General features: G+C 44.9%; 1 protein-coding gene across 2 annotated transcripts in view; it reads right to left on the bottom strand.

The window, feature by feature from the left end:
* The window catches only part of IMMT (inner membrane mitochondrial protein), a 68,595-nt gene extending 45,558 nt beyond the window's left edge, over nucleotides 1-23,037 (bottom strand). For both annotated transcript variants that reach the window (XM_068275394.1, XM_068275403.1), the window contains exons 1-2: nucleotides 22,864-23,037; nucleotides 10,773-10,843 (exon numbers count right to left, since the gene is read on the bottom strand). In XM_068275394.1, the coding sequence (XP_068131495.1) occupies nucleotides 10,773-10,843; nucleotides 22,864-22,908 (116 nt within the window). In that variant the 5' untranslated portion in view covers nucleotides 22,909-23,037. The remainder of the gene's footprint in view (nucleotides 1-10,772; nucleotides 10,844-22,863) is intronic.
* Between the last annotated feature and the right edge of the window lie 1,071 nt (nucleotides 23,038-24,108).

Raw genomic sequence — 24,108 nt, 5'->3', positions numbered from 1 at the left:
ATACAGATGTGTAGTTGGTACATGTACATATGTTAAAATAACAGCAGTATGAGAAACACTAGGAGGAGGTCCCTGCCCTTGTGAGCTTACAATCTAGAGGCTAGTGGGGAGGAAACAAAAGGGAAGGAAACACAAGGATTAGTGGGTGAGCCAGTGTGCCTTCAGTGCTGCCTATAGCAAATTATAGGCTTTTCTGAACAGGTGTATTTTCAGAGTACGTTTGAAGGTTTCCAGACTCATGGCATGATGAACCGGCTGAGGGAGGGAGTTCCAAAGGAGAGGGACAGCCCATGAGAAGTCTTGGATGCGAGAGTGAGAGGCGGTGACTAGGCTGGAGGACAAAAGGGTCTCCTGTGAGGAGCGGAGGGTCCGGGCGGAGGCACCTGTGTGTAATCTAATGTCAGTACAAATACTGCTGCTCTGTGACGGCCTCAGGGAGGTTGTCTAAGAGAATATTGGGGGCAACAACACCACGAAGTCCAAAGAACACACCAGACAGGTCAGGGATAAAGTTATTGAGAAATGTAAAGCAGGCTTAGGCTACAAAAAGATTTCCAAAGCCTTGAACATCCCACGGAGAACTGTTCAAGCGATCATTCAGAAATGGAAGGAGTATGGCACAACTGTAAACCTACCAAGACAAGGCCGTCCACCTAAACTCACAGGCCGAACAAGGAGAGCGCTGATCAGAAATGCAGTCAAGAGGCCCATGGTGACTCTGGGCGAGCTGCAGAGATCTACAGCTCAGGTGGGGGAATCGGTCGATAGGACAACTATTAGTCATGCACTGTACAAAGTTGGCCTTTATGGAAGAGTGGCAAGAAGAAAGGCATTAACATAAAAGCATAAGAAGTCCCGTTTGCAGTTTGCCACAAGCCATGTGGGGGACACAGCAAACATGTGGAAGAAGGTGCTCTGGTCAGATGAGACCAAACCAGGAGTTAGCTCACCTGGTAACGACATTTTTAATAACACTCCAGGACAGGTACACATTGAGAGACTTGGCTCCTCCCAGGAACAGGAAATATCCTTCAGCCTCTCTATAAATTAAAGATGGACCCAGGGTCAGGCAGTATAATATCAAGTAACAGGAACTCTATACTAAACCTAACTCCTAATATTACATTTTCAAACATATAACATAACATGTATATCATGCAATATTTGATATATATGGGGGTGGGTACCCCCACCTGTCCTGGAGTGTTATTAAAAATGTCGTTACCAGGTGAGCTAACTCCTGGTTTTTCCAATAACACTCCAGGACAGGTACACATTGAGATGATAAGCAAGAAATCAATCACCAACCTCAGGGTGGGCTAACTGCCCTTAGGACAGTTCTTCCAAAGTCCTGATCGGTCTCCGTTAGCCGATCCAGTCGATAGTGCCTCATGAAGGTTCCCAGGTTCTTCCAGGTTGCCGCCTTGCAGATGTTCAATGGTGACGTACCTGCCCTGTAAGCCCACGTAGTTGCGGCTGCCCTGGTGGAATGGGCCCTCAAGTTCACTGGAGGCTCTTTACCCATGATCTTATATGACTCTATGATGCAATCTTTGATCCACTTGGCTATGGTTTTTGTGGATGCTTTTAATCCTTTGGATTTACTTGTATAATTGACGAATAATGATTCCGACTTCCTGAATTCCTTGACTTTTTCCAGGTAGATTAATAAATTCTCCCGCACATCCAATCTATGTTGTTTAGTCTCTTTCTCTGTTTTTGGATCCATACAGAAAGAAGGTAAAATTATCTCTTGTGTTCTATGGAACATGTCTCCTACTTTTGGTAGGAATTCAGGGCTTGTTCGGAGTACAACACGATCATTAAAGAATGAACAGTACGGCTCTTTGTGTGACAGAGCTTGGAGCTCACTTATGCGTCTAGCAGACGTGATCGCTACTAAAAACACAGTTTTTAGCGTACACATTCTAAGAGAATCTTCCTCAAATTCGCTAGATGTCAATGCCTGCAAGACTAATGACAGATCCCATTTAGGAAATTGTCTTACTGTTATTGGTCTATTTCTTTCAATTGATTTTACAAATCTAATTATAAGTGGATCTAGTGCTAATTTCTTATCTAAATAAACTGATAGCGCGGATATCTGAACCTTAATAGTGCTTAAGGCCAATCCTTTTTCCACTCCCTCCTGCAGAAATTCTAAAATTGTTGCCATTTCTGTCGATTGGAAGTTTGATTTTTCTAACCATAAAATAAAAGTTTTCCAGTATTTCTGGTAAATAAGGCGAGTATTTTCTTTCCTACTCTTTAGTAAAGTATTTACTACTCTGGTTGACAGTCCTTTACTCTCAAGGACTGCCCTTTCAGAAACCACGCTGTAAGTTTCCATCTTTCCAGGTTTACTACAGCTTGGCCCTGCACCAGTATCATATCCTCTGATACCGGTATTTCCCATGGTTGTGTAGCAAGCATTGACAGGAGAAGTGGATACCACGATCTCCTGGGCCAGTTTGGGGCAATCAATATCATTTGACACTGTGATCTCAACAATTTTTGGAGCACTATGGGAATCAGATTCAGTGGAGGGAAAGCATAGAGTATGCTCTGATCCCAATTCTGAGCCAGGGCGTCTATTGCCATTGGTTTGTCCATCACATTTAGGGAATAGAATTGTTTGCATTTCCGGTTCGACCTGTTTGCAAAGAGATCTATGTGTGGTTGTCCCCACTTGCTCACTATCAGTTCGAACAACTTCTGGTTGAGTGACCATTCTGTGTTCGTAGTCTGCACCCTGCTCAGCTGATCTGCTAGAACATTCAATTCCCCTTTTAGATGTACTGCTGTTAATGAGAGGAAATTGTGTTCTGCTATTTCTAGAATTTCCAGCGTTAGGAACAATAACCTCTTGGACCTGGTTCCTCCCTGGCGATTTAGGTATGAAACTACTGTTGAGTTGTCTGACTGAACTTGTACGTGACATGACTCTAGAAGATGCATCGTGCTCATTATTGCCATTTTCACTGCCATCAACTCTCTGAAATTTGATGACTGCTCTGCCATTGAGTGATTCCATAGTCCTTGTACTTGAACCTTGTTCACATGGGCTCCCCAGCCTGTTTGGCTTGCATCTGTCGTCAAGATTTTTTGTATCGGTATGGACCACAGTCTGCCCTGTGTGAGATGTTGCGATGTCTGCCACCACCTTAGACTGTCTTTTATGTGAGGTTCCACTGTCACTGTATTGTCTAGAGTGTCTTGTTGTTTGTTCCACTTGGATAACATCCATGATTGTAGAACTCGTGTGTGCATCAGCGCCCACTGTATCGCCGGTGCCACCGAGGACAGAAGACCTAGCAGTTGCATAATCTGTCTGATCTTTATTGTCTGAAAGGTATTGAATTTTTCCACCTCGGACATTATCTTCTGTACTTTCTCCTGTGGGAGAAGAATCCTCTGTTGTACTGAGTCTATAATGAATCCTAGGAACAGAATGTTCTGTGTTGGCGTGAGTTGTGACTTGTCCTTGCTCACAATCCAGCCTGCCTGCTGCAGCTGTTTCAGTACAGTCTGTCTGTGTTCCTCTAGATCTACTAAGGTTCTTGCCACTATTAACAGGTCGTCTAGATAAGGTATGACGATAATACCCTGTCTGTGTATGTCCCCTATCAGCTCTCCCATGACTTTGGTAAAAATTCTTGGGGCTGATGTTATGCCAAATGGGAGGCAGCGGAACTGGAGATGCTGAATTCTTCCCTCCATCTCCACTGCAAACCTTAGGAATTTTTGCGATTCTAGCTCTATTGGTATATGCCAATATGCGTCTTGTAGATCTATGCTTGCCATGAAGCCATGTGGTATCAGTAGGTTCTTTAATGAGTAAATTGATTCCATTCGGAACTTTTCGTATTTTATGTATGGATTTATGGGTTTTAGGTTCAGAATTATTCTGTACTTTCCTGAAGGCTTCTGAACCAGAAAAATCTTTGAGTAGAAGCCTTCGCCTCTTTGTGTCACTGGCACTACTGATACCACATGTCTGTCCAGCATATCTGCAATAATTTCTTTTAATGCTGTCTGATGTTGAGGCAAGCTCAGCGGCTTGGTCACTACAAACTTTCTTGGCGGTTTTGTTTGAAAGGCAATATGATAACCTCTTTTTATAAGATTTAAAATAAAAGGGCTCTTTGTTATAGTTTTCCAATGTGGAAGGAAATATCCCAATCTTCCCCCCACTTTCAATTCGTCATTGTTTGCTTTGTGTGATAGGGGTTTTGAAACTCGGCCCTGGTTTCCTTTGATCCTTGTTGAAGGACCATGTACGTCTTTTATTTTGGTTATCAGGTCTGTCTGTTTGCCTGTTTTGACGAAAAAATCTCTTTCCTGCTTTAAACTGTTTCTTTTTCGGAAAGGATTTTTTCTTGTTGGCAGTTCTTTCCAGGACTTCATCTAACTCTGGCCCAAAAAGAGTATCTCCTACTACAGGAATAGCACATACTCTGTTTTTTGAAGCCATACTCCCATGCCAGGTCTTGATCCACAGATTACGTCTGGCCACGTTAGATATACCTGCTGCCTTGGCTGTTAATCTAATAGATTCCGAGGCTGCGTCAATAATATAAGCTACCGCTTTATGCATAACTGTCATTGAGTTAATTAGCTGATCTTTTGGCATATCCTTATTAATATTATCTTCCAATTGCTGCATCCATAATGCTAGCATTCTCGCTACACAAGTTGTAGCAGTGGATGGTCTGAAATTTGCACAAATAGCAGGCCATAATCTTTTTAGGGCATACTCTATCTTTTTATCAGATTGATCTTTAAGATAGCCCAAATCTTCAAACGCAAGTTCATCATCCTTGTTTACTTGTGAGAAAGCAGAGTCTAATTTGGGACTCTTGTCCCACATTTTACAATCTTCCTCAGAGAACGGAAAGCGTCTTTTAAATCCTCTCGACATAAATAGTTTTTTATCTGGGTTTTTCCACTGGCTTGTTATTAGATTTTTGGTAGATTGATGTACAGGGAAATTCAACTCTTGTGCGCTTTCCATGCCTTCGTACAATTTGTCATGCAATGATACTGTCTCAGTAATAGTCTTATTTAGATTTAAATCTTCATATATAGCTGATAACAACATTTCTGTCTCTGCCACAGGAAATTTAAATTTTGACGGTTTGTTTTCTATTTCCTGTGCTTCTGTAGAACTTGCAGAAACCTCCTCATTCTCACTAATTTCCTCTTCATCTGAAACAATAACAGGCCTGTTTGTTTTACTAGTAGCTTTTTTGGGGATTACTATTTCAGACTCTTTAGGCTGAGTGGGTTGATCAGCTTGTGTCGGAGCGTCGGGCTTAAGGGGTACCGACGTAGCTTTAAATTCTTTTAATGTATCTTTTAAATCCTGTCTCAGAGCTTGAATATCTCTCTGAGACGCTGATTCATGTTTCATAACTTTATAAGTGCAATCCTTGCATAATAATTTAGTTGATGCAGGATTCACTTTCACATTGCACACAGGGCACCGTTTTGAGGGCTTTGCAGGGTCAGGTACAATTGCTGTAGTGCCCTGAAACAACATAAAGAGAAACAAACTAACTTGTCTTCCAGCCTATGTTATAAGTCTTAACATATTAACATATTCTTTTATGCATTAATTAGCTTGTGCATTAATTGATTACATCAGTTGCCCATTAGTAAATATGCAAGAGTATGTTTATCATAAAAAACCTGAAACACCACTTTGCCTTGATATGGATATTATTTTTTTTTTTTTTTTTTTAAAACACAATAACCATCCAAGCCTGCAGTACAAAAGAGTATACAAACAAACAGTAAGGTAGCTTGCTTTCAAAAAACAAAACAGCTTCCTGGTATACCAATACCACAGACTCTTTGCAGCCCATCAAAGTTTCCTTGCTGCGTACGGTTTTCCGCCCCCACAAGGGTCACCACCGCTGCCCAGATCTCCGCAGAGCAGTCTTACCCGTCCTGGTTCCTGCTCTACCTCCGACATTCTCCTCGCTGCGTGAGACGCCGTGTGCGGAGAACTCCGGGCGGCTACCCCTCTTCATCCGGCGCACAGGTAGTGACGTCACGCGACCCGGAAGTAATTCCGTAGGTTGCGGCCGGAGGACTTCCGCACTCTGCCTCTGCTATGCGCATCCCCCGGACGTCCTCCACCTTGCCGCTGCCTCCGCATGACGAGTCCTCGGGGCAGCCCTTCCTGAAGCGGAACCCTCTTTGCAAACCAGGCCGACCAACAGGGCTAAAGTCCACTGGGAGCGACGCATCAAAAGCACAAACCCACAGGTACTCCACAGGGTAAAACGGACCTCCTTTCTATCCAGGCCCGCTTCAGTGCCAACATATCCCTAGCCACCCAGGCTCTCCGGGACAGCGAGCACACATAGAGAGACCTGGTTCCTGGACCAGGAAATATCCAATACTGCCTGACCCTGGGTCCATCTTTAATTTATAGAGAGGCTGAAGGATATTTCCTGTTCCTGGGAGGAGCCAAGTCTCTCAATGTGTACCTGTCCTGGAGTGTTATTGGAAAAAATTGAACTTTATGGCCAAACCTCAAAGCGCTATGTGTGGCAGAAAACTAATATTGCACGTCACTCTGAACACACCATCCCCACTGTCAAATATGGTGGTGGCAGCATCATGCTGTGGGGGTGCTTCTCTTCAGCAGGGACAGGGAAGCTGGTCAGAGTTGATGGGAAGATGGATGGAGCCAAATACAAGGCAATTTTAGAAGAAAACTTCTTGGAGTCTGCAAAAGACTTGAGGCTGGGGCGGGGGTTCACCTTCCAGCAGAACAACGACCCTAAGCATAATGCTAGGGCATGGGTCTCAAACTCGCGGCCCGCGGGCCACTTGCGGCCCTCGATGCAGTATTTTCTGGCCCGCGCCGTCCCATATGATCTGCCGCATCCGCATCGCCGCCGCATCCATCTCACTGAAGCGAACTATCTTGTATTTAAATTTAACTTACAGTTCGCTTCAGTGGTCCCATAGGAGTGATCCGCCGCGTCCCAGCCTCGAAACGAGGGCTGCAGAGCCCCCAAATCGGCCGGGGGGCAATCCTGGAAGGGGCAGAGCTGTCAGCTTCAGCTCTGCCCCTCCTGACGTCAATCGCGGCGCATCACCGCCTCTGCCCGCCCCTCTCTGTGAAGGAAAAGGGAGAGGGGCGGGCAGAGGCGGTGATGCGCCGCGATTGACGTCAGGAGGGGCAGAGCTGAAGCTGACAGCTCTGCCCCTTCCAGGATTCCCCTCCAGCGCGATTTGGGGGCTCTGCAGCCCTCGTTTCAAGGCGGGGACGCGGCGGATCACTCGTATGGGACCACTGGAACGAACTGTAAGTTAAATTTAGGAATAGGAAAAAAAGATTGCTTCAGTGAAAATTTTGAATAACAGTCAATGTGTGGTGGGGGGCGGGAGCTGCTGATTGATGTCACAACAGTGACTGAGTGACATTAAGCATGAGATTGCTGCACAGGTATATGTTCCCACAGAAAGAGTTAGTCATCATACGAAATAATTAAAACTGTTAATATGTTCATAAGAAATAATTAAAACTGTTAATAATGACATTTGAGCACTTTTTTTGTGAAATCCCTTATGCGGCCCTCCCTCATCCTGACTTTGCCTCCTGCGGCCCCCCGGTAAATTGAGTTTGAGACCCCTGTGCTAGGGTAACAATGGAATGGTTTAAAACAAAACATATCCATGTGTTAAATTGGCCCAGTCAAAGTCCAGATCTAAATCCAATCGAGAATCTGTGGCAAGATCTGAAAACTGCTGTTCACAAACGCTGTCATCATAATTACGCACACCCCACTTTGCAGTTATTGATTTGAAAAAAATGTTTGGAATCATGAATGATTCTCGTTCCACTTCTGAAGTGTACACCACTTTGTATTGGTCTTTCACTGGGAATTCCAATAAAATTGATTCATGTTTGTAGCAGCAATGTGACAAAATGTGGAAAACTTCCAAGGGGGCCGAATACTTTTGCAAGCCATTGTAATTGATCATTCCCCAGGTATGTTGCCGCAAAAATGAAGTTGCAGGGCATGCTGGGTTGTCCTTTTTTGCTACTGTACATTAGTGAAGTCTGAGGGGAAATAAAGAAGCAAAAAGGGACAACCCAGCATGCCCTGCAACTTCATTTTTGCGGCAACATACCAAATAAGAGTCAGGTAAACTGGGGAATGATCATTTATAAACAAGAAAAACAAAAGTGATTTTAACTTTTGGATTGCCTGGTTAGCATCTTTATTACTTGTTTACCAGATAAAAATAAAGAATTGATTTTTGATTTTCTGCCCGACAGTTACACTTTAAGCTTTCCTTTAAAATGACAGCAATGAAAAAGTCACTTGCAGCCAAGCAACATGTCAGGATGAGCTTGAACTCAACTGATGCTCTAGCAATATATATAAATCCCTACGTAACAGGTAACCTTTTGCTAACCTCGTCACGCTGATGGGCATGATCGTGGCGGCAGCCCCAGTACCGCCTAACACCAATCATGCAATACTGGGGGCGTGTTTTGTAGGAGATTGCACGTGCGTGATCATCTCTGCTTGGGTGACGGAGCTTTGCTCCGCCATCAGTCCCCCAGCAGCAAAAGAGATTGTTGGGACGGCGAAACCGTTGTCTATTACTGTATACAGCGTTGTGATCCACGGCAGCGCTGTCCTGGGGACAGCCATGTGACACAGCTGTCCCCTTGGGCGGCAAGACAGCCGATCGCACTGATTGGCTGGCGTGGGGAAGGAGGGAGGGTAGATAGTAATAAGCACCACCAGAGCCCACCAACAGATGGCTCTGTTCGTTGGCAGAAAGGGGGGGGCAGAAATCACTTGATTGCTGAGTTGCGCAGCCCTGCAGCAAGACCTTAAAGCTGCAGTAGCCTAATTTGTGAAAAATGGCCTGGTCACTAGTGGGTTTAAGCCCTGATTCTTATGTGGTTAACATGCATGTATACCCACTGTCATAGTTTGGAATAACATACAATTACAAACCCATCTACCAATTTCTTATTGCCTATATAGTTATCCTACCTGCAACTGACCCAAAGTAATGCAATCTACATGAAAATCACAACTATGCTGCTAACCCATTGACCTTTTCTGAATGCAATTTTTTCTACTACAATTTGTGTCAGTGTGCCAAATCTGTTGGATGAGAGGGAAAACTGCTCTAATTAAAAGGAACCTTGAAGTGAGTGGAATACGGTGGATGTCATAATTCCCTTATAAAACAATGCCAGCTGCTGGGCTGTCATGCTGAGCTTTTGGCTTTAGTTGTGTTTGAGTCACACACCTGCAACAAGCATGCAGCCAGTGGAGTCAGAGCAGAGTCACAGCATCTGATCTGCATGCTTCCTCTGGGCCAGTGACTTCTAGCATTACAGCAGTCAGGCAACTGACAATGTTTATAAAAGGGAATGATGATGGCAGCCTCCATATTCATCTTACTTCAAGTTCCCTTTAACGGTTCTCCTGAGTTTTCTCTTCTTATGAAAACAATACTTCCTAATCACCTAGCAAGTTGAAGAGTACTGAAGATATGAGAAGAAAGTAATAAAAAGCTTAGGTAGGTTGGGGTGAGATTTTTGTTTAATATGTATTTAACAGGTCCATCATTTTAAAGTGCAAATTTTCTACAATTCCACAACTGTTAAACTGTACAAAAGAACAGTAGCACCATGGCACTTTTCTGCAAGAGGGCTATGCACTGGATGCTGGTGGAAATGGGGCTCGGGAAGGAATTAGAAAGGAAAAGACCTGGCAGGTTGTTATAACTTTCTAATAGAAGAGTAACACTTAAAGAGACTCTGTAACAAATTGTTTATCTTTATTTCTTCTATGCTATAAGTTCCTATGCCTTTTCTAATGTGGTCTGGCTTACTGCAGCTTTTCCTAATTGCACAGTAGCTGTGTTATCTCTGTTATATGATCTAATCTTCTCTCTATAGTCGGCACAGTCAGGCTGAGGCAGTCAGACTGGAATGTGCAGGGCTGCTTGTGATTAGCTAGAAGCTGTACACACCCCCTGCAGGCTCTGTGTGACTAACACACTCTGCTTAGCTGAGCCTATTAGAAGCTGGTTAGTTTGTTTGTAAACACTGCCTAAAACTGGCAATTACAAGCCAGGTTTGCAGCAGAGAATGGCAGAAACAGCACAGAGGGGACCAGGAGCACATAATGAATAGAATGGTATGCTTTTTATTGTAAGAATTTCAGAGTACAGATTCTCTTTAAAGGAATACTGTAAGGGGAGGGGGGTGTTCGGGGGAGAATGAGTTGCACTTAACCGGGGATTCTAATGGTCCCCCGCAGACATCCTGTGCCCGCGCAGCCACTCACCGATGCTCCGGCCCCGCCTCCGGTTCACTTCTGGAATTTTAGACTTTAAAGTCTGAAAACCACTGTGCCTGCGTTGCCGTGTCCTCGCTCCCGCTAATGTCACCAGGAGCGCACGGCGCAGGCACAGACCATACTGGGCTTGTGCTATACACTCCTGGTGACATCAGGGGAGCGAGGACACGGCAACGCAGGCACAGTGGTTTTCAGACTTTAAAGTCTGAAATTCCAGACGTGAACCGGAGGCGGGGCCGGAGCATCGGTGAGTGGCTGCGCGGGCACAGGATGTCTGCGGGGGACCATTAGAAGCCCCGGGTAAGTGCAACCTCATTCTCCCCCGAACCCCAACCCCCCCCCCCCCCACAGTATTCCTTTAAATGTTTAATTTAGGCTGAATTTGCTCTTTACAACAAGGAATAAAATCTGTCTTACCCAGATGCTTCAGTGGAGTAGGCTCTGGACACATGCAGGGGGTGGAGTGGAGTCTTTATGCGAAGGCACTCCTACAAAACAGAAAGGATAGTTACTGGAGTAAAATAGTCGCATACTGATACAACTCAAAGTGTGTGTGTGTTGCCATCAAAACACCCCTAATATCTGGCAATAAATGTGTACACATAGATGGGAAAAAAAATAAATAAAATATATATATATATATATATATATATATATATATATATATATATATATATATATATATATATATATATATATATATATATATATATATATATATATATATATATATATATATATATATATATATATATATATATATATATATATATATATATATATTGGGTAAGCAACCCCGGATAACCGCTCACCTCATTCTATGCTGTAAGCAGAGCTGCACTAGCCCTGCATTACCCCGGTTGCGCTACTTTTTAATGCCACCCAGCTAGAAAAAAAAATTCTGGGGAGGACACTGATATAGATAGATACATATTTATTTTTTTTGTCATTACAACAAATGACAGTCCACTTATAACCAGGAAATGAATAAGACAGCAAATAGAAATGCAAAAAGGTCAAAAGAACAAGCTTTCCAAAAATACTGCCATATACAAACATTAGCTGGCCAATACTAGGGTTGATCAATGATATGCATATATCTGGAGTAATGCAAATGTATGTAAGTTTTATGCAAATATGTGCAGCTTGAAAATGGCCCAATCAATTTAAACCTGGGTGAGACTTGATTGGGCCATTTCACGCTGCATATATTTGCATAAAAATTTACATAAATGTGCATAAACTCAAAGTATTTGCATATCATTGATCATCCCTAGTAAATACAAGCCTGCCTCAGTTACTGGAGACCACAAAAATGTAACCGGTAACAGCTTCTGTTAATCTGCAAGGAGCTGGTGTCACACTAATATGACATTGCCTGGCATACTTCCCCTTTGTACATCTTGGATTTTGTCCAGTTACTCCCCAACCAGCTCTCTCTGCTCCTCTAACACATCAGGCCCACTCCCATCAAGCTCACCCCCCACCTTCAACTCATTCAAGCAAGCCTTGAAGAAATAGTCAGGCAAGAAAAAAAAAAAAAAAGTTTAACTTACCTGGGGCTTCTACCAGCCCCATGCAGCCATCCTGTGCCCTCGTAGTCACTCACTGCTGCTCCAGTCCCCCGCTGCCAGCTAGTTTTGGTTTTGCCGACCTCGAGGGTCGGCGGGCTGCATTGCGTACATTTTTACACATTCCTGCTGGTGCAAGAACATTAACACATACATTTGTACGCGTTAGTGGTGCAACACGTACATTTTTACGCGTTGGACCACTAACGCATAAAAATGTATGTGTTAAAGTGAACCGAGCATCATTTTTAACACCCAGTGCAGCTCTAGAGAAAATAAAAATTGAATTCTAAAAATGTGGTTTATTATTAAAAAAACCTTTTGCTTTACCTCATCTTTTTACATTTAAGGGTTAAAATACACACTTCTTGCGTCCCTGAAAGGACCTGTGGACAGATATCAACAGATGATGGAAGGCTGATAAGAAATCACCTCATTAGACTTAATTGACCACAAACAAACCCTGAGCCTTCCCCATTGTACTTCAAACAGAAAACATAAGACGCACTTGAAGGATTTCACACCTAGCCTGGATAAGACATTGTAAAAGCAGCAGGAGTTTTTGAACTCATGAAACATGGCAGCCCTTTCAGCTATTTGAAGCCAGGAGCTGCTTAGATCACTTTAACCTCCCTGGCGGTAAGCCCGTGCTGAGCACGGGCTATGCCGCCGGGAGGCACCGCTCAGGCCCCGCTGGGCCGATTTGCATAATTTTTTTTTTGCTGCACGCAGCTAGCACTTTGCTAGCTGCGTGCAGTGCCCGATCGCCGCCGCTACCCGCCGCTATACGCGTCGCCGCAGCCGCCCCCCCCCCCCCCCAGACCCTGTGCGCTGCCTGGCCAATCAGTGCCAGGCAGCGCCGTGGGGTGGATCGGAGTCCCCTTTGACGTCACGACGTCGATGACGTCATCCCGCCCCGTCGCCATGGCGACGGGGGAAGCCCTCCAGGAGATCCCGTTCTTTGAACGGGATCTCCTGATCTCCGATCGCCGGCGGCGATCGGAGGGGCTGGGGGGATGCCGCTGAGTAGCGGCTATCATGTAGCGAGACCTCGTCTCGCTACATGAAAAAAAAAAAATGAAAAAAAAAAAACGTATTTGCTGCCCCCTGGCGGATTTTGCCAAACCGCCAGGAGGGTTAATGTTCCTGCACCAGCAGGAATGTGCAAAAATTCACCATCCCTTACTTGTCATCTTCATAGTGCCAATTCCCTCTCCCCCCCCCCCCCCCCCATATGTGTCCCTCTCCTCTTAGATTAAGCCTATTAGGCAGGGCCCTCGTCTCTGTGTGCTCTTCTCCACCACCATATGTACTCAGTAAGTTGTCTACACTATTTATCCCTACCTTGCACTCATCTGAAATCTTGTCTAACTTGGAGCTCAGTGCTGCAGCTGCAAGATTTGCACTGCCAGATGCAGTACACAGCCTTGCTCCCATGCTGCCTGTGCCCCCCTCCCGCACTCCATCCTGCAAATAATAGCTCTCTTATATTGTTGACAATGCTGCTGTTTGCCATGAGATTTCAATCCCATGCATTTTGCAAAATACAAGAACACAGTGTTTAAAATAGAAATCACAGGTTCTGTTGCGACTGTGCTGACATTTTTCACATTTTGTCTGCATTTCCCACCACCCGAAGGAAAAAAACGCAAAGTGCAATCACTGAAAAAAAATAATATTAACATGCAGAACTGAGCCCCACAATCTAAAGCCAGGAATATTTCCAGGACTGGAAAATCCATGTTATTTGTAAATTATGGCACGACCCGAGGTCTATCTGGGGAATAGGACAGCCAGAAACCAGAAGACATTTCCTTCTCGGGGTGACTCACATGTTCCATGGTTAGAATGAGCAGAAGCGGAATATTAGCAGTGAAACCTCAGAACCCTCCCTTACACATTAAAGAGGGATTAAACTCTGACATAGCATTCAGTAAAAACATTTTCCTACTTTTTATTACCCATACAGCTGCAGCGATTTCCCTATACCTTGCATTGAAGCGCAAACGCTCAGGAAATAGTGCAGGAGCCACGTTTGTGCTTGGAAAGAAATACACACATAGAAAATCATTCAACAAGCGCTTTTAAAAATTGCTAACGCTTAAAGGGAGATGAAGCACCCTCATGTATTTTACCATATACTGTAGATCAGTTGGAACATTAGAAAAAACATCTTCCCTGCTCTCGGTTTCATTCTTCACTGCTCAGCCTGCTTGTTATCAGCCCTGATAAAATCCCCGACTGAGCATTCAGTCTGGCTTTGCTCAGGAATCATTATAGCTATTTATTCTTAAAACCGCTCACACAATCGCTGCACAAAGCGAGCATTTTGCATTTTTCCTACACCTTCCATTAAAGCAAATCGCCAAAAATGGTCCATGCAGTGCTTCTCTGAGCTGATCGGAAGCGAACCGCTCAGATGTGAACTCTCATAGAGAATCATTGCACAAGCGCTTTCAGGGCAATTTGGAAAATCGCCAGCGCTTAAAAAACTCCAAAAGCGCATCCGGTGTGAACGAGCTCTTAGTGGCACAAACACCGCTAGTCAAAACCCTCTTTCAGGGCCCGTGTACACCAGCAATTTTATCTAATTTGAGCTGCAGTTGCATTAGGATTTTGTGAATGTATCATGTATTCTGCGGCATCCAGAAAACAGCAAATAACCTGCGACTGTGGTGAGAACGCCACACAAGTGCAGCATGAACACAATGCCTCCTTACACTGCAGAAGGTTTGTACCGCAGCTCACAGTACACAGCCACTTACAGAACATCACATAAAACAACCAAAATTATAGTATATCAAGAAGTCCGCCAACCCCCCCCCCCCTTCCCCACATCCCGCTTTATAAACTACTTGTTAACCTTCAGAACATGGTAATGAAATTTGAGGTTCTCATGACGGCATACACATAATTAAAAAACATAACCTTTATTAATACACCAATATTAGAAAATCACATATAGACATCTTTAAAGTGTACCAGAAGGGGAGGGGAGGGGGGAGGGGTGGGGTCCCCAAAATTGGTGCTTTCCTCCGCAGAGGAAAGCCGCTGAATAAACCAGAGGCTTCCCCCTGTCCCCCTCGCCTCCACCAATCCAGCACTGGGAGCCCCCGCAGAGCTTGGGAAAAAGTGCATGCAGCAGCGTTCCTATCCATGTAAGAGAGTGGTCACACTGCGCAGGCACAGTACACCTTGCACAGGGACAATAGCTGACAGCTTTTTCACCTGAGCCCCAGCATACAGTCGTGGTCAGAAGGAGGGCTGTGGAGTTGGAGTCGGTACAAAAATCATCCAACTCCGACTCCTCCGTTTATGAAACCACCGACGGACTTCAGGTACCCAAAACGGCTCCGACTCCTCAGCCCTGGTCAGAAAGAGGACGTAGGAAGCCTCCAGATCAGGGGTATGGAACATATGGCTCAGGAGCTAGATGTGGCTCTTTTGATGGCTACATCTGGCTCACAGACAAATCAATAGGGGTTGATTCACTAAGCTACACAGCTCAAGCAGGGCAGCTTAGTGTGGCAGCGCAAGTAACATTTTCAAAGTGGGCACACGACTGCTGTAGAATGCATTACTAACTTCATCTCACTTCCCTCAAAACTAACAGCTGCTCCCACTCTGGACGCTATCAGATCCTGTGACTTTGTAGGACGAGATCCCTGCACTTTTATTGGCCCAATAGGCTGTCTGTAACTTGACAGGCAGTCTATTGCGCCAAAGTGCAGGGAACTCGTCCTACAAAGTGAATCAACCTCCAAGTCAGCTAGCTAATTGTACAAGCGGTTAGTCGGTATTTCTCCAGTCTGGCTCCCGGGGAAATTACTGATGTTGCTGAAACCCAAGAGAAGCTGAAGACGTGTCTGACACTTCCGCTGCCCGGCGGATCAACTGTATACACATCACCATAGCAACAGGGATGTAAGCCCTCTGCTGCGCATGCGCACTGTTCCAGTTTGAAACATATTGTATGGCTCTCAGGAAAATACATTTTAAAATATGTGGCGTTTATGGCTCCTTCAGCCAAAAAGGTTCCCGACCTCGGCTCCAGAGCCTTCCCTTCACCAAGCTAAGTGTTTCCAATTCTCTACCATTCTGGGATGCCTGACGTGCGTTTCACAGCACTCTGGACGCTTTGTCAGAGCCTAAATATCAATATTTCATATAGCATCAGAATCACATATTAGTCATGCTTCTGCTCAGTAATCTCTCAGACTGTGCTGCGGGATTAGTAGGAGACCTCGATCTATACCAGTATGTGGTTGCATGAGTGATGCCCTCCTCATATAATTCATAGTTTAAATTCCATTTTAAAGGAATCCTGCAGTGAACCAATGCAACACAAGCAGGCAATAATGATCGATGCTACACAATCTTACCACTCAATATGGTTAAAGAACAGATGAAGTGAGATGGATATGAAGGCTGCCACATTTCCTTTTAACCACTTAAGGGCCGTGGGCTTTACCCCCCTTAAGGACCAGGCACTTTTTTTCCATTCAGACCACTGCAGCTTTCACGGTTTATTGCTCGCTCATACAACTTACCACCTAAATGAATTTTGGCTCCTTTTCTTGACACTAATAAAGCTTTCTTTTGGTGCTATTTGATTGCTGCTGCGATTTTTACTTTTTATTATATTCATCAAAAAAGACATGAATTTTGTCAAAAAAATGATTTTTTTTAACTTTCTCTGCTGACATTTTTCAAATAAAGTAAAATTTCTGTATACATGCAGCGCGAAAAATGTGGACAAACATGTTTTTTGATAAAAAAAAAAACCCATTCAGCCTATATTTATTGGTTTGGGTAAAAGTTATAGCGTTTACAAACTATGGTGCAAAAAGTGAATTTTCCCATTTTCCAGCATCTCTGCCTTTTCTGACCACCTGACATGTTTCATGAGGGGCTAGAATTCCAGGATAGTATAAATACCCCCCAAATGACCCCATTTTGGAAAGACATCCCAAAGTAATCACTGAGAGGCATAGTGAGTTCATAGAAGATATTTTTTGTCACAAGTAAGCGGAAAATGACACTGTGACAAAAAAAAAAAAAAAAAAAGTTTCCATTTCTTCTAACTTGCGACAAAAAAAAATGAAATCTGCCACGGACTCACCATGCCCCTCTCTGAATACCTTGAAGTGTCTACTTTCCAAAATGGGGTCATTTGTGGGGTGTGTTTACTGTCCTGACATTTTGGGGGGTGCTAAATTGTAAGCACCCCTGTAAAGCCTAAAGGTGCTCATTGGACTTTGGGCCCCTTAGCGCAGTTAGGCTGCAAAAAGGTGCCACACATGTGGTATTGCCGTACTCAGGAGAAGTAGTATAATGTGTTTTGGGGTGTATTTTTACACATACCCATGCTGGGTAAGAAATATCTCTGTAAATGACAATTGTTTGATTTTTTTTTTTTTTTTTACACACAATTGTCCATTTACAGAGAGATTTCTCCCACTCAGCATGGGTATGTGTAAAAATACACCCCAAAACACATTAGGGTGCTGTGGTCGATCTGGGGCAGGGGGGGGGGGGAATCAGTGTGCTTGGGTGCGACATAGGGTGGCTGCAGCCTGCCCTGGTGGTCCCTCGGACATTAGGACCACCAGGGCAGGAGGCAGCCTGTATAATACACTTTGTAAACATTACAAAGTGTATTATACACTTTGTATGCGGCGATCCGGGTGCTAGTAACCCGCCGGCGCTTCCGAACGGCCGGCGGGTTACAGCGCGAGGTGGGTGGAGCCAGTGCCCGGCGGCCGATCACGTCACGAATGACGCGATCGCGCCGCCCATGCCCCTACAAGGACCGCCGCCATTTGTCAATACGGCGGTCCTTGCGGGGTCCACTTCCCCGCCGCCAATTGTCTATACGGCGGTCGGGAAGTGGTTAAGTACCAGTTCCCTGGCTGTCCTATGATTATGCCTGTCAGTAGTGTGAATCACACACCGGAAATAAGCATGCGTCTAATCCAGTCAAACACTTGATCTGCATGCTTGTTCAGGGTCTAGGATAAATTAATGGGTAAATGCATTTGCTTGTCTATTACAATAACTGTAACACAAATGGAATTTAGCACCTTTCCTAATATAAACTACTCTGTTGCTCAGTCTACCCAGTATCCGTTTTGTGTATTCCCATCAGAAATATATGGGAGCAGTGTTTTCCCACAATTTTTTTTTCAGCCAGGTGGCATGAATAAGTAGTCAGGTCTGACGGAAGATTGTAGGGCCGGCGCTTCTCTGCGCATATCTGTGTAGTGTGTGAAGGTAATCTTGCAAATACATCCCTACCTGATCAGATAATAATCAGAGAGGGATCTATCTGTTGGCCATATCACCCAGTTTATGACCATCTTAGCTGGGTCAGCTGGATTTGAACCTTTGACCAGTGATGAGCTACGGATGAAATCCGAATGGTTTTCATTCGGATTTCATCCTCCTAATTAGTGCACCTGAGTGGGTGTGCGAGGAGGGGGTGTGCTGGGGGTGTTAAACGTAACCCAGCAGCCTCCTTCTTTAATCCGTCCCACGCTGCGTTCCAAGCTGTGTCACGTGACTACAAACACTTCCTCCTGGGTTGAAGAAGGAAGTGTAGTAGTCACATAACGCGGCTTGAAACGCAGCGTGGGATGCGCCGTGGGACAGATAAAAGAAGAAGGCTGCTGGGTATGTTTAAACCCTACACCCCCCAACACACACACTCAAAGGGCACTAATTAAGAGGATGAAATCCGCATGAAAACCATTCTGATTTCATCCGAATTTGATCCGGAGCTCAACCCTGCCTTTGACCAGGGTTCAAATCCTTGCTCAAGCCAGTACGTTAAACAGTAAGGAGTCTTTGGGCAAGGCTCCCTAATGATCCTGGTTGCCTGTGGAGCACGCCCTAGTGGCTGCAGCTCTGCAGTGGTTTGAGTCGGCCAGTAGAAAAGCGCAATATAAATGTTGTGCCTTGTCTTAGCAGATCACATTACACTTCAGTTTTCTCCCCAGTCTCTTTTATCCTGGCGCTCCATTCGGCTGTTATCGGCTTGGCTCCTCATCTCCTCCTATAGGGTAAGCAGTTGCGCAGAGAAGCACTGGCCCTGCATTCTCCTGTCACACCGCACCCGGCTACTTTTTAATGCCACCCGGCTGGAAAAAATTTCTGAGAACACTACTTTCTCTGGGTGTTTCTGGAAAACGTGCTGAGAATCCGTAACCAAGAATTGAACATCCCAGTCAGTAGCTGGTACCCCCTTTCCCAGAAATCTATTCCTTTTCTCAAACGGATCATCAGGGGGCTCGGTATAGGTCAGGCATGGGCAAACTTGGCCCTCAAGCTGTTAAAGAGAATCTGTATTGTTAAAATCGCACAAAAGTAAACATACCAGTGCGTTAGGGGACATCTTCTATTACCCTCTTTCACAATTTCGCCGCTCCTCGCCGCATTAAAAGTGGTTAAAAACAGTTTAAAAAAGTTTGTTTATTAACAAACAAAATGGCCACCAAAACAGTAAGTAGGTTGATGTACAGTATGTCCACACATAGAAAATACATCCATACACAAGCAGGCTGTATACACCCTTCCTTTTGAATCTCAAGAGATCATTTGTGTGTTTCTTTCCCCCTGCAGCTATCTTCCACTGAAGTGTCAGGCTGTTTCTTCCTGCAGAGTGCAGACAGCTCTGTCTGTATGTAATTCCTCAGTATGTGAAAGCCCAGCCAGCTCAGAGGAGGATTTATCCAGCTTGTAAAAGATAATAGAGCAGAGAGAAGCTGCACTAATCTAAATAACACACAGCAGTGTGCAGAGAGGGGCCAGGAGGGGGGAGATGCATCACAGAACCACAACACTGAAGAACTTGGCAACCTTCCAGACACAGGCTGACAAGTCTGACAAGAGAGAGATAAGTTGATTTATTACAGAGATGGTGATAGTAGAACGCGCTGCAGTAAGCCGTAACACATTAGAATAGCTTTTGGAACTTGTAGGATGATAAAAAACAGGATGCAATTTTTGTTACGGAGTCTCTTTAAGGAACTACAAGTCCCACAACGCATTGCAGGAGTCTGACAGCCAGTCATGACTCAAAGGCAAATGCATTGTGGGACTTGTAGTTCCGTAACAGCTGGAGGGCAGAGTTTTCCCATGCCTGGTATGGGTGATATTGTGGTGAAACCCCTCCCACAGTGTGATGTCAGCACCTCACAGCACTGAGATACTGACATCACACCGTGGGAGCCTTGTTGCATTGTGGGAAATAACAGCTGTTTCCAACTGCCAAAAATGCAAGCAGCATCCCCTTCCAGTGACATCACCTTCCAGCAGTAAAAATGTCACCATGTTATAAATGTCAGAATGTAAATCAGGGAGAGGAAAGATTTTACAATGAGCAAACACTAACTAAATCATTTGTATATAATTATTATAACAATTAAGCACTTTTTTTATTACATTATTTCCATTGGAGTTCCTCTTTACCTTAGCAATATTCATTCTATAAAAAAAGTGATGTGCATGTTTTAATGTGAGCCTTGTGTGATGCAGGACTGAAGTATCCGTTGATTACTAAAAGGACCACGGATGACAACTAGCAGCATCTGCTTATTCAGAAGGTAATCTAGCCCACCATGTGCTTTATTCATTTTGTTACAGTATTTATATAGCACTGACATCTTCCATAGCCCGTACTGAGTATATAGTCTTCTAACTTAAAGAGGAGCTGTTAGGTATAGGGTCTCAGAGAAAATAAACACATATATCAGTAGCTAAAGATTGGCTGTACTTACATTACATATGCATTTCACTGTCCACGTTTGGATTTCACAGAATTTGTATATAGTATATGCAGAGATAGATGCTCCTGACAGCTCATGGCAGGTTCCATGTTTGTGAAGCCAAATGTGTCGTCATGTCCTGCCTGCTTCTGATCACAGATACACTCGTTCTTGAACAACACGGTGTGCAGTGAATATTAATGAGCCATGTGGCTAGGAACAATAGCTGACTCCTGCAGTGAAACTCTGCCCCGAGATTTATCAGTGCTAGCTCTGGACTGATTACACAAGCTGCTGTACCGTCTCATTAGCAGCCGAGGGGAGGGCCCCAGAATGCTTTGCAGTTTAGCTGCGGCTTGCGTCTTTATGGGTCTATAACAGAGGTTAAGATAAGAACACATCAAAGGTAACTGAAATGTTTATCTTCACTAATGGCTTTTGAGCTTCCTTCTAAACTGTTTAACACAGGAGAATAGAGGTTTAAATTAGCTTCTGCAGCCTGACAGTTACTCTTTAAAGCAGACCCAAACCAATCTTTTTTTTATTCAAAATATTTAGTTGCACCACTCTGACACATACAAAGATAAATAAACACTCCTTCAAGCCTATGAGCATTTCATTGCATGTTTTTCACCCTTTGCTTTTCATAACCAGGGTTAGGGCCTGTTTCCACTACACGCAGATTGGATGCAGAAAAACTGACTTCAATGAATGCCTATGGGAAAATCTGCATCAGAAAAATTGCGTTTAGTGGATACAGGCCCATAGGCATTCATTGGAGTCAGTTTTTCTGCATCCAATCTGCGTGTAGTGGAAACAGGCCCTACAGGTGGCATCCATTACTTCTGAGCTTAGTAGGAGGTTTTAGATCATGGGTATGTTTGTCATCAGCTACCCTCCCTCACAGGAGCGTTGTCTATGTGAAATCTCACACAGGCGGAGATCACCTTCCATGTGACATCATCAGTAGCAGCCTGTGTTTTGGTTTTTCTCTCTTCCACCAGTCTGCCAGATTCTGTCCCGGCAATATGAAAGGAAGGGAGGGGTTCCTCCAATAAATGTAAAATATTTTATATTTATCATCATGCAGCTGAAAAAAAAAGGCTGCTATTTATTATTATAATTTCGAAAATAGATTTTATTTTTTAAATCTTCTATTTTTAATTTGGGTCCACTTTAACTGTCCATCAGAGGAGCTCACAATCTAATCCCTGCCACAACCACGTCCATCATAATTTAGGGTGAATCCAATTTATTCATCGGTATGTTCTGGGGATGCGGGAGGAAACAGGAGTTCCCAGGGGAAACCCACACAGATAAGGGGATAACATACAAACTGTGCAGATAGTGCACTGGCTGGGTATGCTTTAAACACCTATTTTAAGAAAACAAAACTGTCTAGGGGTTAACTGTTAGGTTCCTGTAGTACAAGCCTAATAGTCCTGATTCTGAAAGGACAACACTTGCTATATTATAAGTAGCAACAAGTTGCATGCAGTTACAGGACAGTGCCTTGGTGAACTCCTGTGTGAGAACCAGTGAGGCCCAGCGCCTGGGAGTGACTCTCTGCAAGGTCATGTCCTCCTGAGGTTACAGAAAGGGAATCTCCACACTAAGCCATTATTAGCCGAAACTCTGGGTATACTTTCACTATGGACAGCAACAGCTTCCCCCTCCCTCCCGTCACAGAGCACAGTACAGGCTGCAGACATGCTGCTCTTCCCAGTATCATCATTCTGTCCTCAGAACTCAGCAGCCTGACCTGCCAGGACGCCGACACCACCATTGGTCAAGCCATACGCCCATCATTTAGGAAGCAAACACCATTGGACGAACAGTATGTCAATCTGCATAAGTCCCACCCCCATACGCAACACAGTTGAAAGGTCCTGGGAGTGAACGCTGATTGGACAAGCCAACCGGCGCTTCAAGTTGTGATTGGCTGCTCACTACAGCGGAGCGATCTGATAGGCTGCAGGACAGGTCTGTCTCCCCCAATGCCTGAGACGTCTAGGTAGGAATCCCCGCTGTACAGACAGCACACGGGGCAATATCACAGCACACGGGGCAATATCACATACAGCGGTGACATGACGAGTCACCCCGACAGCAGAGAGCGGCCTGTCCTGCCAGCGCCCGCCTCACCCGCCATATGTCCCCCGCACTGCTCACCTGCGCTAGGGCCGCCGCCCGGGCCTTCCTGCACACGCGTAGCATTTTCCTGCTGCTCAGGGGGAGGAAGTACGTGTCCCCGGCTTAGTACAACATGTCCCAGAGCTGGATGAATGACAACCGCGGCCGCGCACGCCGCTGACACCGCCCACGCCCCTTCCCTGGACACGCCTCCGACAGGCAGCAGCCTATACTTTTTTTTCCCCCTTGCATCAATAACTTTATTCATAACAAAGACAGAGACACGGCGTGCAATGAGATTTTGCAGCTGCATAGAGATGGGAAGTTCGGATCTTTTCAATGATTCGGATGCTTCGAATCGGATCATTGAAAAGATCCGAATCTTTGATTCGAATCTCGGATCATTTTACTAGGGAAGCATTCGGGGGTGAAATGACTAGCAGGACAGGACTTTCCCTGCAGTGGAAAGAGAAGGGCAGGGGGGTGGACACACAGAGAAGGGGAGAAGATGGACAGAGGGCAGGGAGTCCACAGAGAAGGGAGGGACGAGCAGAGAGCAGAAATGTTACTGAGCTGTGCTTCTGATCCAAAAGTTTCCAATGTGTTCACTGTGCAAAACTACGGAACAGCCAGCCTATAATGAGCAACACATTATAGCCAGTATGTGTGCTCTACACATATTTGTCAGTGGCACCGATGTCCCCTCTCTCTCATCTACCTGTCCCTGCAAGGCTGGCTCCCCTCCAACAGAGCGATCCATCTCTGCTCTGCTTCTAGGACTCCCCTGTCCACTGAGAGGGGGCGTACCGCTCCTGGCCCCGCCCCCTTTGTGATCCGAATCACTCATTTTGATGATTCGGGTGATTCGACTCACAAAAGAGATTCGGATCAAAGATCCGAATCGTTCATGATCCGGACAACACTACCATGCAGGGACATAGTGATAGGGGTTGCAGAGGTAGCTACCGCATCGGGGACTTTGGGCCAGAGAGGGCTCGAAGGGCCCTCGCTCATCCACAGTATTAGCTTTTTATTAGCCCTATGCTCATAATAGTCACTTGTACAGATACTTTGAATAGTGGTAATTATGAAACTGCGCCCAATCCCCTTCTCACACCTCTGACACTGTAGTTGCCATTGGCAGGTTTTGGTTTGCCGCATCAATTGCTATGTATGGAGTGCTTCGGGGGACCCCATTGTAAAACTTGCATCGGGGCCCACAACTCCTTAGCTACGCCACTGGTACCATGTTACCAGAAACAAGGTTGGCTGTAATTGTAATAG

The sequence above is a fragment of the Hyperolius riggenbachi genome, chromosome 1, assembly GCF_040937935.1.
Source record: "Hyperolius riggenbachi isolate aHypRig1 chromosome 1, aHypRig1.pri, whole genome shotgun sequence".
Classification (NCBI taxonomy): Eukaryota; Metazoa; Chordata; class Amphibia; order Anura; family Hyperoliidae; genus Hyperolius; species Hyperolius riggenbachi.
The sequence above is the reverse complement of the archived record's forward strand: the minus strand, read 5'-3'. Positions and strand labels throughout refer to the sequence as shown.